The sequence below is a fragment of the Molossus molossus genome, unplaced genomic scaffold, assembly GCF_014108415.1.
Source record: "Molossus molossus isolate mMolMol1 unplaced genomic scaffold, mMolMol1.p scaffold_m16_p_6, whole genome shotgun sequence".
Lineage (NCBI taxonomy): Eukaryota > Metazoa > Chordata > Mammalia > Chiroptera > Molossidae > Molossus > Molossus molossus.
In genome coordinates this window covers 5,883,703-5,898,815 of record NW_023425399.1, presented here as the reverse complement: position 1 = coordinate 5,898,815, position 15,113 = coordinate 5,883,703, and the positions used below count along the sequence as shown (strand labels likewise).

Here is a 15,113-nt window from a genome sequence, read left to right as displayed (position 1 = left end):
TACCGAAGCTAAAATTGTCCCTTGGTACAACTGTGAAACAAATCTAGTATTCATGTGTCATACATGATGGTAGATGTTCCATGTAACCAGAGCATTTTATTATTTATTATTTATTTATTTACCTATTTATTTATTTTTAATTCTCACCTGAGGATATCTTTCCATTTATCTTCAGATAGAGTCGGAGGGAGAGAGAGAGAAACACTGATGTGAGAGAGACACATCGACTGGCCGCCTCCCGCACGACCCTGACCAGGGCGGGGGATGAACCGTCACCGAGGTACGTGCCCTTCACCGGAATCGAACCTGCGACTCATTGGTCTGCGGGCTGTTGCTCTAACTGCTGAGCCAAACCAGCCAGGGCCAGAACATTTTATTTCGTTATGATGGCAACTCTACGAGCAAGGTTCTGTCATGCTCCTGGTTCACAGGTGGGGAGATCGAGGCCCTGAGGAGTCAAGTCACTTTTCTAACATTGCCCAGCTCACACTCGGCGGAGTCAGGATTTGAACTCATTGTGCCCGATCCCAAAGCGGAAACAGGAAAGAGGGAGGGAGGAGAGAGGAAGGAAGGAAGCAGACACAGTTTGGTTAATAGAATCAGACTTCCAAAAACACGCCCAAAAACCGTGCACAAGAGAAAAAGAAAACCTGTGTTTCCTCACATCTGGAAAACATAAATGATTTTTTGGTTTGTTTTAAGTAGAAGTCGAATCGTGCCATTTATCTGCATAAAACCGTCCAAAGAGAGCCTCATCACGGAAAAATCAAGTCCCGAGTCGACCAAGGATCACGGCTCATCCCGGCATCTTCCTCCCCCCCGCCCGGTGCACACACCAACCTAGTTCCCACCCGGAGCCCTTCGCCCTAAGTGTTCTTTCCACCTGGTCACGCTTCCCCAGAGACCTTCCCATGACCACCTTGTCGTCACTCGGCCTCGGCCAGGCCTCCTGGAGCACCCTCCCTGAAGGAACCTCCACTCACCCCTCCGCTCTGGGTGGCAGAGCGTCCCTTGCTGTCTGAAGTCGGCTCATGATTCACGGATGGAGGCCCCGCGTGGACAGAGACTCGCACTGTTTCTGTTTCGGCTGCGCCCCCCGCATGCCCAGCAGCGATGGGCACACATAACAGAGTTCCGGGAACCTGATGCCAAGCACTCAGAGACCACGGCTGTGACAGTGGTGGCAGAGGGGAAGCTCCGACCCTCTGAGAACCCATTCCCCAAAGCCCCCAGTTCCTAAGGGCCGCGGACCCTGTCGTCGTGATTTTACTCACACGTGGAATGCCCGCATATGAAAACGATTCCCCACTCCAATCTCCCTTCCTCAGCAATGCCCTAGTGGGTCAGGATGAAGGACAAAGAAAATGGAATCGAGTGCACGCTCCTTGCAAAGAGAAATGGTGAATCTTGCCCGAAATTTGGGAGTTTGAGGACGTGTGAAGCGACTGGATCACGCCCGTGGCCGTTGTGGGACCAGGACCTTCAAGTTCAGACAGTCCGCCCGCACCCCCGAGGAGGAGGGGGAAGAGATGACAACACGCTAAGAGCTGCAAAAAGAGAATCATGTTTGAATACAAAGGAAGACGGCAAGCGCTTAGGAGATGCTGATGGAGAGCTCACAAGGTTTTGCACAAACGGTCCTTTTGCGATCACACTGTGGGAGTCGGCGACACTTCAGACCCCTGCGCCTCCTGAGTTGTGCTAATGCAGGGGTTGTGTTAAAGGTCTGGAAATGAGGGCCCACGTGGCAGATCACGTGGGGCTTGGAGGAAGAGGTCAGGCTTGGAAATTGTGCCCGAGCCTCAGATTTCATGCTCTCCACCTCAGCATTGAAAAGCGAGGCTGTCTCGGCCCCAAAGGTCTAGCATGAGGAGAAAAGAATGGGTTTGGGGTGCGAGCTTGATGTGCCGTCTAAGCATTCAGCGGTGAAGATGCTCAACTCCTGCGTGATGTGGGCGGAGGTCCCTGCTCACCCCACGCCGTCGCCAACGACCCTCTGCCGTCGCCGGTGGGCGTCTGTCGCTGTGGGGCTACTCTGCGGCTCTTCCTCCCTCTCCCTGCTCCCGGGTCTACAGACGGCTACGACAGACAGGCAAGTCCAGGGCAAAGCCTTCACTCCGACAGACGCAAATATTGTCACTCACCTTAGATGCTTGAGGTTTCTTCCTTCTCATTTTGATGACACACTTTTAAAAAAAATTTAATCCTTACCTGAGGCCATTTTTCCCATATTTTGTTCAGATAGAGTGGGAGGGCAAGAGAGAGAGAGAGAAACATTGACATGAAAGGAACACATAGAGTGGCCGCCACCCGCATGACCCAACCAGGACCAGAGACAAACTGCAACCAAGGTACGTGCCCCCAGTGGGAACCGAACCCGGATCTCTCTGGACCACAGGCTGACGCTCTAACCGCTGAGCCAAAGCGGCAGGGCTGATAACACACTTTTAACATGTGTTTACTACCCCACCTGATTGCTCTCTCCACCCCTTCCTGTCCCTGTCTATACTCTTCACCCTCACCTGGAGTCATGTACCTCTCAGAGGTTATTTTATTTTATTATTTTTAATTCTTTTTCTTCATTGATTTTAGAGAGAGAGGAAGGGAGAGGGAAAGAGAGATACAAACATTGATGGGAGAGAACATCGATTGGCTGCCTCCTGCATGCCCCCCACTGGGGATCAGGCTCACAACCTGGGCACGTGCCCTGACCGGGAATCGAACCGGCGACCTCTTGGTGCAGGGTCGATGCTCAGCCACTTGGTCACACTGGCCGGGCTCAGAGGTTATTTTAAAAAGAACTCATGAATCAGCCCCATGGGCAGTTATGGGTTTAAGAGGAGAAAATAAAGCTGGAAAGGGGACAGGCCACTGGTGACCTCCCACCCACGCGCTCCCCCCCCGGGCACACACAGGAGCGTCTGGTCTGGGCAGGAGGCCTGGGGAGCCTGGAGCCAGCAAGCACACTCGGAGCCACGGACACGCCGCAGCGTCTGTGACTACAGCTGGAGCCAGGCTCCTCCGGAGCGAGGGTGCAGAGCAGGGATCTGAACCGCGTGGGGCTCCGCCTGCCGCGGTGTTTTCCCTCGACTGCTTCGATCTCACCTGCTGCCAACCTGTGGCCTCTTGGGGGTCACACGTGTCAGAGCAGCTGAGAGGTGCTGCGTTGAATTGCATCCTGGAGGAAGATGAAGTCCTACCCCCAGTACTGGGGACCTCCTTTGCAGATGACCAGGTCAAGATGAAGTCAACTCAGGTGAGAATCCAGCGTGGCTGTGTCCTTATTAAAATGGGGAATTTGGGCCGGCTGTGTGGCTCAGTGGTTGAGCGTGGACACATGCACCAAGAGGTCGCTGGTTCGATTCCCAATCAGGACACATGCCCAGGCTGTGGGCCTGATCTTCAGTGGGGGGCGTGCAGGAGGTGGCCAGTCGATATTCTCTTATATGGATGTTTCTATCTCTCTCTCTCCCCGTCTCCCTTTCTCTCTCTATAAAATCAGTAAAGAAAAAAAATAATAAAAATAAAAAAAGTGGTAAATTTGGCCCGGCTGTGGCTCAGTGGATTGAGTGTCGTCCCAGGGACTGAGAGGTCCTGGTGGGACAGCTGGTCAGGGCACATGGCTGGGTTGCGGGCTCGATCCCCAGTAGGGGGCGAGCAGGAGGCAGCTGATGGATCGAAGTTTCTCTCTCACATCCATATTTCTCTCTCTCTCCAAAAATCAATGAAAACATATTTAAAAAGTGGGGAGGGGGACACAGACAGACGCACGGAAGGGAGAGAGACGAGGACGCAGAAGAGCTGAAGGCTGAGGACTGAATGCCCGAGGCTGCCGGGAGCTCCACAGGCAGGGAGCAGACCCCCCCTCCCCTCCCCGGTCCCCAGAAAGCACCGACGCTGCTGACACCTTGATCTTGGGCTTCCGGCCTCCAGCACCGGGGACAATACATTTCTGCGGCTTAAGCCACCCGTTTGCGACAGGTTGTTAGGCAGCCCCGAGAGACGACACGGTGTCTCCAAGGCGGCCCAGGGCTCCCCTCCTTCCGGTCTGTTTCACCGTAAACAGGATCAGCAGTAAGGGCGACACTGACCTTCGTCGTAGAGCTGAACCGTGTGCGTTGACACCATCACCGGCATCCCGTTTTGAACACAGTCGCTCCTGGATGCCGCCTGAATAGAACACGTGCCGGTATTAGTCAAGTCTTGCGGGAAAATCAGAAGAACCCGAGGCCACAAGGGTGCCTCCCAAGATCAACCTTAATTTAAAAGCCGTGTTTCTGGAACCCCCCAGTGTTCTAGCAGGGAACCCCGACCCCACCCATGGACTGGATCCCTGGGATCCTGAGAACAGCCCTTGCCTGGCTCAGCTCAGGGGCCCGCGGGCAGGACGGACGCCGTGCGTGCAGGGAAGCCCAGGCCGCCTGGGCACCTGTCTGATCACCAGGGATCATTCAGCACGCGGACTCGACACCTGTGAGGGCGGCCACCCCTCTGCCCTGCACACCACACTCCTTGGCCAGGCCCTTTGTCCACACCTGCCGAGCGCAGGACGTTCACTGGAGCGTCTCTGCCCCTCAGCTCAGGCCGCAGCCTTTTTCCAATTTCTGGCCACTGCCCTGATTTTTTCCTCTTCTGTTGTTTATCGCAGATATTTAAAAAGGTGTGTGTGTGTGTGTGTGTGTGTGTGTGACCTAACCTGACATTTGAGGCTGATCCTTCTTTGTTGGGGGGCCATCCTGTGCCCTGTGGGGTGTTGAGCAGCACCCTGGCCCACCACCCACCAGATCAGCAGCACACCTCCCCAGACCCCAAGTGGTGACAACCAGAATGTCTCCAGACACGGCAAGCGTCCCCTGGTGGGGTGGGCAAAGTCATCGGTGGTCAAGAACCACTGTTCTAAACCCCCTGGGGACAGTGTCAGACTGGCTCTGCTGGAGCCGGCGCGGAGGTCGAGAGGCACAGGCTCCCTAGACTCCCAGCTCGACGGCTTCCGACCCGCGAGGCTCAGGTGGGGCCCTCACTCCGTTCTTGCCCAGCGCGCGGCGGATTCCGGAGGCTCCAATGCGACAGAAGGACCCGTGGGAAGGCGGGTCTAGGAGACCAGCAGGGAGCACGCACGCTGGGCCTCGCTGTCTCCCCAACGCCTCCCGCAGGGAGCACGCACGCTGGGCCTCGCTGTCCCCCCAACACCTCCCGCAGGGAGCACGCACGCTGGGCCTCGCTGTCTCCCCAACGCCTCCCGCAGGGAGCACGCACGCTGGGCCTCGCTGTCCCCCCCAACACCTCCCGCAGGGACCACGCACGCTGGGCCTCGCTGTCCCCCCAACGCCTCCCGCAGGGAACACGCACGCTGGGCCTCGCTGTCCCCCTAACGGCCTCCACGCAGGGAGCACGCACGCTGGGCCTCGCTGTCCCCCCCAACGCCTCCAGCAGGGAACACGCACGCTGGGCCTCGCTGTCCCCCCAACGCCTCCAGCAGGGAGCACGCACGCTGGGCCTCGCTGTCCCCCCAACGCCTCCAGCAGGGAGCACGCACGCTGGGCCTCGCTGTCCCCCCCACGCCTCCAGCAGGGAGCACGCACGCTGGGCCTCGCTGTCCCCCCAACGCCTCCAGCAGGGAGCACGCACGCTGGGCCTCGCTGTCCCCCCAACGCCTCCAGCAGGGAGCACGCACGCTGGGCCTCGCTGTCCCCCCAACGCCTCCAGCAGGGAGCACGCACGCTGGGCCTCGCTGTCCCCCCAACGCCTCCAGCAGGGAGCACGCACGCTGGGCCTCGCTGTTCCCCCAACGCCTCCACGCAGCCCAGGGGCCCAGGCCCGCGATGCCGCTACCTCGCGAGTGTGTGTTTCTGAGTCGTGCTCTGGGTCTTCGGCTCTTTGCGGGACACTGATCTGGTTCCCCATTGTTCCTGTAAAGAGGGGAGAGAGAGAGATGACAATGCGAGACAAACGAAATTCTATCCCCTGCCTGGGAAGCTCAGGTGCAGGGACCTGAGACGTTACGAGGGTGTATTGTCACAATTCATTCTGGGGAGTGAGACATTTTAGACGGTTATTCCAAAGCTAGTCAAACGCAGCCCCGATTTTCTTTCCTTCTTTTTTCTTTTCTTTTTGTTAATCCTCACACAAGAATACTTCCCCATTGATTTCTAGATAGAGTGGAAGGGAGGATGAGGAGAGAGAGAAAAAGAGAGAGATGAACATCGATGTGAGAGAGACACATCAATCGGTTGCCTCCCGCACGACTCCAACTGGGGCCGGGGATCGAACCTGCAACCCCGTATGTGCCCTTGACCGGGAATCAAACCCGGGACCCTTTGGTGCTTGGGCCGACACCCTAACCACTGAGCTGAAATGGCCAGGGCCCCAATTTTCAACTGCATTTCATTTGTGGGGTAAATATTTATCATCATGAACAGTGTGTTCAGTGCAGGTAACATTTCTTCCTTCTCAGGCAAAGCTTTTACACCCAGATTTTAGGATGAAGATAATGAAAACGATGCCGTTTTTAGTATTCTCTGACCCTCAACCTAAATGAGCCCCCCTCGGCCCCGCCCCGGGTCAAACCCATCATAGCACTCAGCACTACTTATAATGATATATTTATTGGCTACATTTTCACTCATTCATTGACTCAGCCAATGTGTATCGAGCACCAGCTCTGCACCTGACACCGTGCCAGGCGCTAGGGTTACACTGTGAATGAGACACGAGGCCCCTGACCTCGGAGGGCTGCATCGGGGGGGAGGCGGGTGGACAAACAAAACAAGGACTCGACATACCAGGCCATCCCGATGACCAGGCAGCAGGGCGCAGTGGCCAGGAGCACAGAGCCTGGACAAGACCACCTGGGCTTCAGCCCTCTCTTTGCCCCTTATGCTGTGTGTCCTCGGATGAGTCCGGTACCTCTCTGTGCCTTGCAGGAGTCCTACGCACTCAGTGAATTAAGGCTTGTAAAGGGGCTAGAATGATGTCTAGCTCACAATAAGCAGTATAGCAGCATTGGTTAAACAAAAGGCAGGGTGCAGTGCTATGCATGACAGTACATGGGTAACATAACAGGAGGGACCACGGCCGAGGACAAGGGGTGGAGGGCAGAACACAGTGTTCAGTGTCTGTCTCCCTTCCCCAGTCAACGCTGCGGGCAGGCCTGTCTGTCTCACCCACCCTTGTATCTCGGGTTCTCGGCACGGTATTTGCATTTCTCAGGTGCTAACTGTTACTTACTGGTTGAATGAAAGACTCCATCACTGATCACTGTCCTCACCCAGCGTGCCTTGAGCTAGGCAAGCCCACAACCTCGCTGAGCCTCCAGAGAACCTTGCTATAACCGTAACGACAACGGTCAACACTGATTTAGCATGCTCTCCCTCCACGCCCGATCTCCAAGGGCACTTCCTGTGTCTTTGCCTTTGGCCCCAGAGTTCCTGTAAGGGAGGGGTTCCCATCATCTCGCTCTAGGACAAGGGAGCTGTCCCAGGAGGTTCCATTACTTCCCAAAGGTCACCCAGGTAACGAGGGCAGAGGCGAGATCCAGCCCAGGCGGCCGGGCCCCTCTCCTCTGAGCTGCGCGTGTAGCAGCAGCGCCTCCCCTCGGAGAGAAGGGAATGAGCCTCCCAGACTCACCCAGGACACACCTCTTCCAGCTGGCGGAGCCCGGATCTGACCCAGAGTCTGCCGGTTCCAGAGGGGGGCTCTTGCAGCCACTCCAAGACCCGCCCCCTTGCTCCCGAAACACTTCTAGTTCACACTTCTAGTTCACACGCACACGCAGGTGACCCCAGTGGAGCCCCAGCTCCAGACACCTGGCCGCGGGCTCCTCGGCACTGGGGGCTTCCGGGATAAAAGCCAGGACTTTGGATTTTCGGCAGAAGGCAGCCAGGGCCCCTCCGAGGGTCCCCACGGGCCTCTTGCCCATGGAAATGGATGCATTGAGCAATCAGAAATTCCAGAGGCCGCAAGGAGTCGTGGACTTCGCTTGTTCTCTGCGGGGGAATTTGGTAGATAACAGAATCTGCGGATTTTACATGTTTTCTAATCACACCATGTACTAACGCTGAGCAGGGCTGACATACAGAACACTAGTTATATGCAATGCTTTCTCTTTGTAACATCCCTGATAGGCATCCTCACAATAGATCATCACTTCATCCCTAAATGGGACCTTGTGAATATAATATCGAATCCTCAAGACCAGGGTCAGCAAATGACAGCGGGGGGGGGGGGAGGGGCAGCCAGCCCGCAGCCTGTTGGGGTGCAGCCAGCAAGCTGAGTGTGGGATTTCCATTTACAAGTGGTTGGAAAAACATCAGAAGAATCTGGGATTTCGACCCATCATAATGACATGAAATTCAAATGTTGGTTTTACCGGCAGAGAGCCACGCCCACTCATTTCTGTAGCCTCGACGCAGGGCCGCTTTCTTGCTACAAGGCGGAGCTGGGCAGTTAGTTGTGGCCGAGCCCGTTTGGCCTGCCAAGTCTAAAATATGTACTCTCTGGCCCTTTCCGGAAAGTTCATCAATCCCTGCTCAAGAACTCTCTGGGGAATATAGAACCATTTTGCAAATGAGGGGATCGAGGCAGCTGAGAGATGTTGCCCAGAGTAAGACTGGCCAGGATTTGAACCCACTGTATGCAAAAGTGATGACAATAAAGCTTTAACAACCATATTAATAAAATAGTAACAACAACAACAAATTTGGCAAGTGCTTGCCATGTGTCGAGAAACTATCCTAAGAGCTTTACTTGCAGTAAAATAATTCACTCCTGGCAGCAAATCGACAAGGCAATGGTGTCGTCATTCCCATTTTACAGATGGGAAAACCGAGGTTTACAGGTTCCACATCGTGACCAAGGCCACGTGCACGGATATGCACATGCCAGATGGTCTCTTTCTAAATGCAGCTTTTTACACAGTTAAAAAGTATATGCCAATGGGTTTGCGAACTTTTAAAACTCCTATTATCCCATTTAAATTCAGTCCAAATTTGGGGCCACTTTCAATCAAAATGTTTGAAGTTATGAAAACTCTTCGGGCTGGGAGAAGTGGGACGTGTGTGTGTGCAGGAGAGAAATTTGGTTTCCTGCAGAACTGGGGTCACACGGTCCTGTCATTGTACATTTTCAGTAGCTTCCCTGGACGTCTTTGGGAGTGACAAGCTGGATTCGGGTAATAATTGCTTTGCGACAGACAACGGCGGTAACACGCTCGTGAGATCCCTCCTGCCCCGTCTTCTACTTTTGTGAAGAGCAGGATTTATACGGGACAAAAACAAAGGGTTACTGCCACCTATTGGCGGGTGTCAGTATCAGCAGAAATGAATGGATTCAGCCTACAGGGTGAGGTCAAAGGATCTGGGGGGGACAAAGGAAATGCTTTGCGATGAAACTTTCACAATGAACAGGTCAGTTTAAAATTTAGCAATTAAAAGTTGGCAACAGAATGGCAAGCCTTTTAATGCCCCAAAGATAGTACAATGAAGAAAACGATGATGATGATCACATCGGACGTGTAGGAAGAGCTTGCCAGGTGCCCGCCCGGCGCCGCTCTAGGTAGCGGGTGGTGTAGCCTGGAGGGTAACAATGCGGCCTCTGGAGACGAACCCCGAGTTAGGAGTCCCTGCTCGGCTGCACGCGGAGTACGTGATTCGGGGCAAGTTATTGAGCCTTGCTGCTCCTCAGTTCCCTAATCTATAACGTGGGGGTAGACACAGCACCCGCTTGAGGAGGTGGTTGTGAGAATTAAACACACGAGTATATGCAAGGTGCCCTGGACAGGACCTGGCACACGGTAAGCTCCGTGCAAGTGCCAGGTACGGTGAGGACGATCGTCATCGTCATTATTGATATTGTCATGTCCCCCAAAGCTGCCTGACCGTCAGAACCAGCCGAGGGACCTGCCTGCACTTCTGATTCTCACCAAAGGTCAGGCGGGGGCCCCGGAGCTGTAGTGTTAGCAAATACACAGGTGACTCTCATGATCAGGCATGTCTGGAAAATACCGGGATGGTGTCCACCTGTCCCAGCACCCAGGGCATTCTGGGAGGCAGGACCTTCCTGTTAAAACGAGGAAAGTCCTGGGCAAACCAGGACGGGCTGACCAGCCTATCCGCTGCTCAAGGACTGTGAGGTAAGGACTGCTCATCCCCATTCTACAGATGGCAAAACCGAGGCTCCGGGCAGTTCTGGCAATAATCCCCGTGATGTTTCCTCCAACAAGGAAGGCCAATCAGGGAGAGGTTTTCATCCAGAAAGATGCGTTCATTTGAAAGAGCTAGTCTTTCTTTGGAAAAGGACAAAGTTTGAAGGTGATGTCAAAATGCCCTTCCTTTCGTGAGCCGGTGGTGTTCGTTGTTTTGTTTCGACGCCCGTAGTTGACATTAAACACAAGTGGCCATATGGCAGAGGGTTTTGTTTTTGACACTGGACTCGTGTTCAAGGGCCCAGCATGTTGAGAATGTGGGGTAAATCTTTCGCTGGGTTGGGTGGGGGGTCGTTCAAGTGAAAAAGCCCCTTTATTTCTCCACTTCCCTCTGTGTCCAGGAGGACAGGCCTCCATCCGGGCCACACTTGGGGGTCACAGGAGGGTATGCAAATCCCATGCTCAGGCCCCAGCCAGCCAGACTGCCTCGGGCTCTCCGGAGCTGGGGCCCAGGTGCGGGTACAGTTTCAAGACGTCCAGGTGATTTCCATGACAGCCAAGGCCGAGAGCCACTGTTTTGGGTATTTCGGGGTGAGCGAGGTCCTTGGCTGGGGATCCCTTGGGTGCAGCCTTTCCTGACACACAGACCAGGCTGGGGATTCCCAGAGGCCAGCAGGGCCTCTGGGGCCAGTGACCACCAGCCCGGGCGCCTGAAATGTTCCCAACCCTCTCCGGGTCCCCCTCTGCGGGCTCTGTGCTTGTCAGCCTGCAAAGAGACACGGGTCCTGGGTCTGCAGCTCTCCTTTGCTGAGGACGAGTATCCAGGGTATCCTGACCCCCCTGGAGGCGTTTCCTAGTGGAAAAGTAGAGTATTCTCGACAGCGACAACATCAAATGCGCGGGGGGTTTCTGTGTGCTGGGCACGCTGATGGGCGTGGTCGGCCTCCCTGGCCTCTGCAACCACCCTCTGGGGTAGATGCTGTTATTTGCTTAATTTTCTGGTGAGAAACTGAGGCACCGAGAAGTTGTGGCACTAATCCAGAGGGCCTTATACGCCACAGAAGGTTGGATGTGGTGGGCATGTGTCTGGCATGTGACAAGTGGCCGTGAGGGCCGTGTAGAGATATAATGAGGATCTTTCTATTATTATATTAAAATGTTCTCCTTAGAAGTACACTGCTCTCCGTTTCTGACTCGCAGTAACTCACAGTGTTTCTCGAACGGGGGACATTTAGGAGTGGCTGGAGACATTTTTGACCGTCACAACTGAGTGGGGGTGGCTACTGGTACCTAGTGGGTAGAGCCCAGAGATGCCCCTGAGCATCCTGCAGTGCACAGGAGGGCCCCACAGCAGAGATGCCTCTGGTCCCAAATGTCATCGGTGCTGAGGGGGAGGTACCCTGCTCCAGGGGCTGGACTTCTGATTTTCTCCCCACACGACGGCCCAGTGTCCCCCAGGGGCCTCCATTTCTGCAGAGCTGGTTAGAGACCCCTCCGTGGGGGTGACGCAACAAACCCACCCTGCTGGGCTCAGACCCTGGCTCGAACCAGCTGTGGGCAGAAGCCTCGGCTCCTGGCCTACTAGGGGAGGGGTGGGGAGGGGACCACCACAGACCTCACCTCATTGGTGTCCGGGAAGCTGCGTGGCTCTCACACCAACGCCCGGTGTTCACGTCACCTCATTGTAGGCACAGGTGAGCAGTAAGCCCACCTCCTGGACGGAGTGTACACCAAGCCCGGCCCCAGCTGCCCTGAGAACAATGAGTCTGCAGCTCCGGCAGCGAAATGACCGTCACACGGAAGGGGGAGGTCCTGGAAGGCTGCAGTGGTGACAGAATTAGTCACCGAGTAAACAGAAACACCTTCGACCCATGCAGTGGCATGTAGGCAAACCAGGAGCCCTCCTCACCCCCCAGGTGAGGGCAATGCCAACATGGCCAGGCCGGCACACCCAGCAGAACAAGCTTTCTGCCCCCCCTCCCCAAAGGCAAGGTCAGTGTGAGTGAAGGGAACAGACCTCTGGCCACGGCCCCTGGTCCTGCATCCCCCTTGTTCCCCAGCACAGCGATGCCGGGTGCCCAGCGGTGCCAGGTGCCCAGCGGTGCCGCCTGCCTCTTCCACAAGGGGGCGCACGAGCACCGACCTCCTTGCGTCCGTGCGCCCCCAGCCCCGCGTCCGGCTGTGGGGCTGTGTGCGCCCAGGCGAAGGGGTGTCTTCAGCAAAGTAGAGCTGGGTGTTCCGGGAATGCTCGGTACTTGATGCTTTGCTGTGGGGGCACTCGGTTATGTCTGCATAATGTTGATATTCCCAGAAGGCTTAGAGCTCAGTGCTGTCCTAACAACGACAGCAGGTAACGTGAACTGAAGGCTTACTTACTGTGAGCCAAGCAGGGCCAGGATGGGGGCGGGGGGGGGCAAGAGAGGCCCCCAGGTGCCAAGGAGGCACCCTCTCCGGGCTGGGCAGGCCCAGAATTGGCACTAGCCAGTGAGTGTCGCCCTGCATTTGCCCCGAAGGCGCCTGGCCTGCTGCAGGCTGGTCCTGCCCCGGGCCAGGCATTTACTGGGTGGTCTGCGTTTCCCTACAGCCGCTCATCACCCATGAAGCAAAGAAACAGAGGCCGCGATGCAATCCCCTCCCCCCTGGACTGTAAACTGCGAGGGCGGGCACCTTGCTTGTCCCGCCTGCAATGGCGAGCCCTAAATGCACCTTGGGAGATGGAGAGACCACCCCACATCAGAACGCTGCGAGGAGGCAGAGTGGGGTCCGGCCAGTTTCCCTGGGCGTCCTACTCAAATCCTTGACCGCTTCCCGCCCAGCTCCGGGCAGAGGCGAGAGGCTGCGCACGAGGTGCCGGTCAGTGGTTTCTAGCTCGGGACAGATGAGCCTGCATGGCTGGGGGTCCCCGAGCCTCCCCAGGCGGTCCCACCATCTCCCTGTGCATCGCCTGCCGTCAGAAACCAGCCCCCATGGGCGCTCTTACGGCCCGTTGCTCTCCCAAGGTGGGTACCTTTTCCCTAAAACTACCACCTTCAGAACTCTTAGGGGAACAAATCTTCCATGATTTGGGACCTTTGCTCACTCACCCACTTTCTTAAATTGAAAACCACCATAGGGTGCCCCCCCCCCACCCCTGGCGTTTATTGATGGAAAGAGCAGGACTAGACCCCCAGGCCTGAAGCCGCCCTATCACAACAGGAGGAGGGTGGGGTGAGTGAGCCACGCCCCCGGTGCAAAATGGAAGGAGGAGCCAGAAAACAGCCATTGAGATAAACATATTTTCACACAGCCTTTAAAAAACCGAAATGAATGCTGTTACTGATTCCGTCTTCACTTAACACATTACTCTGTTCCTCGTAGATCTCTTGGAATTAGTTTAAAGTATTTTTATTTCTTACTTTTTTGTTAATCCTCACCTGAGGATATTTTTCCCATTGATTTTTTTTTTTTTTTTTTAGAGAAAGTGGAAGGGAAGGGCGGTGGAGAGGGGAGGGGGGAGGAGAGAGAGAGAAACACTGATGTGAGAGAGACACATCAATCGGTTGTCTCGCAGGAGCCCCCACAGGGTGGGAGCGAACCTGCAACCCAGGTACATGCCCTTTACTTGGGATCGAACTCCATCCTCCTGTGTGCGGGGCTGACGCTCTAATCATTGGGCCACACCAGCCAGGGCAGTTTAAAAGACTTAAAATATTGCCTTAAAATAGAATTTATTTTGATGACTGAGTTCTTTCGGTGTCTCTTAAAGTCTGTACCGAAGGTGAGCGCCTTGCTCTGGAGACTAAGCCCAGCCTTGGCTGGATCCCAGTCCCGCGACCTTTCCCAGGGCCGGGAGGTGTCCCTTCCCCTGCCCCCAGCCTCTCCTTCCTAACTAAATGGACAGAATGGTCGCAGTGCAGCAGCTGACACTGATCATGCGCTAGACAGTCATGTGCCCTGGTCCTCACAGCCCAGCACTCACGACCTTCACTTTGATCTCAGCATTATTATTACGCCCATTTTACAGCTCAGGAGCCCCAAACTCCAGGGCACCTACTCGCGGATCAACCACGACTTCAAGGCAGAAAACGAGGTTGTAGGGCCAGGCCAGTTCCTGGAGCTCAGTAGCTGGCACTGGAGTCCTGCGTGCTCAATGAGGCAGTCTGTGCAAAGAGCCAGGTTCACAGGGACCCTGTAGGCTTTCTTCTCCCTGACTCCTCCAGGTCTCAGACAACGCCCCTTGGTGCCCGCAGAGTAGGTTTAACCATGGGGCACTCTTGTCCTGGTAGTCGTCCCCAAATTACGGATGGACCTTACCCCTCTACCTGCTGATTTCTCCCCAGGTTTTACGTTTACAATGACCTTCCCGGGTTCCGTGCAAATAGGAGCTATTTCTGTCGCTTTGCACCCGACACTGCCCACTTGACCACTGCCCCCTATAGAACTCTTTTAGGCAAGGCTATCTTTGGGTCCCTCTCACAGGTGCCCAAGGCCACACAGTGGATCTGTGGCAGAGCTGGGGTCAAACAGCCCCCGCTGACCCCCTGCTTCTGTAGATCACCGCCTACCACAAGTAACAGACCCTCATGCGTGCTTCAAGGAGCCGAAAGGGATTACCTGTGGAGTCCCTGGTAGGGGTGCCTTCAGTCCGCTGGTGTCACTTGGACTTGCTTCTGTGCAGGGTGCCTTGTCCCCACCTGGTACAGCCCAGTACCAGCTGTCAACTGAGCCTTTGCTTCCTCATCCGGAGCCCGCTGGCTGAATACACAGGGCAGGGCAAACATGGTCTGGGTGGGGCCATCCTGTCCCCTGACTGCCCTATGGGCGCAGCTTCTCTTTCTGGATGTCCTTGTCTCTTCAATAAACACCACCAGCTGATTCCTCTCGCACTAATGCCTCCCTGGCCCTCCAAGCATCCTGTCCAGTGCCCCTCCCCCACCTCGGCTGCTCAGGTGGACCTGGGTGGCCAGTTCCCTTCCCCAGTAACCAGAGTCAT

At 55.6% G+C, this 15,113-nt stretch overlaps 1 protein-coding gene across 1 annotated transcript in view; it reads right to left on the bottom strand.

The window, feature by feature from the left end:
• Positions 1–14,817, bottom strand: part of BCAS1 (brain enriched myelin associated protein 1) — a 68,792-nt gene extending 53,975 nt beyond the window's left edge. Inside the window, exons 1-3 of the mRNA XM_036245287.1 lie at positions 14,735–14,817; positions 5,833–5,909; positions 4,092–4,170 (exon numbers count right to left, since the gene is read on the bottom strand). Of these exons, the coding sequence (XP_036101180.1) occupies positions 4,092–4,170; positions 5,833–5,904 (151 nt within the window). The 5' untranslated portion in view covers positions 5,905–5,909; positions 14,735–14,817. The remainder of the gene's footprint in view (positions 1–4,091; positions 4,171–5,832; positions 5,910–14,734) is intronic.
• Between the last annotated feature and the right edge of the window lie 296 nt (positions 14,818–15,113).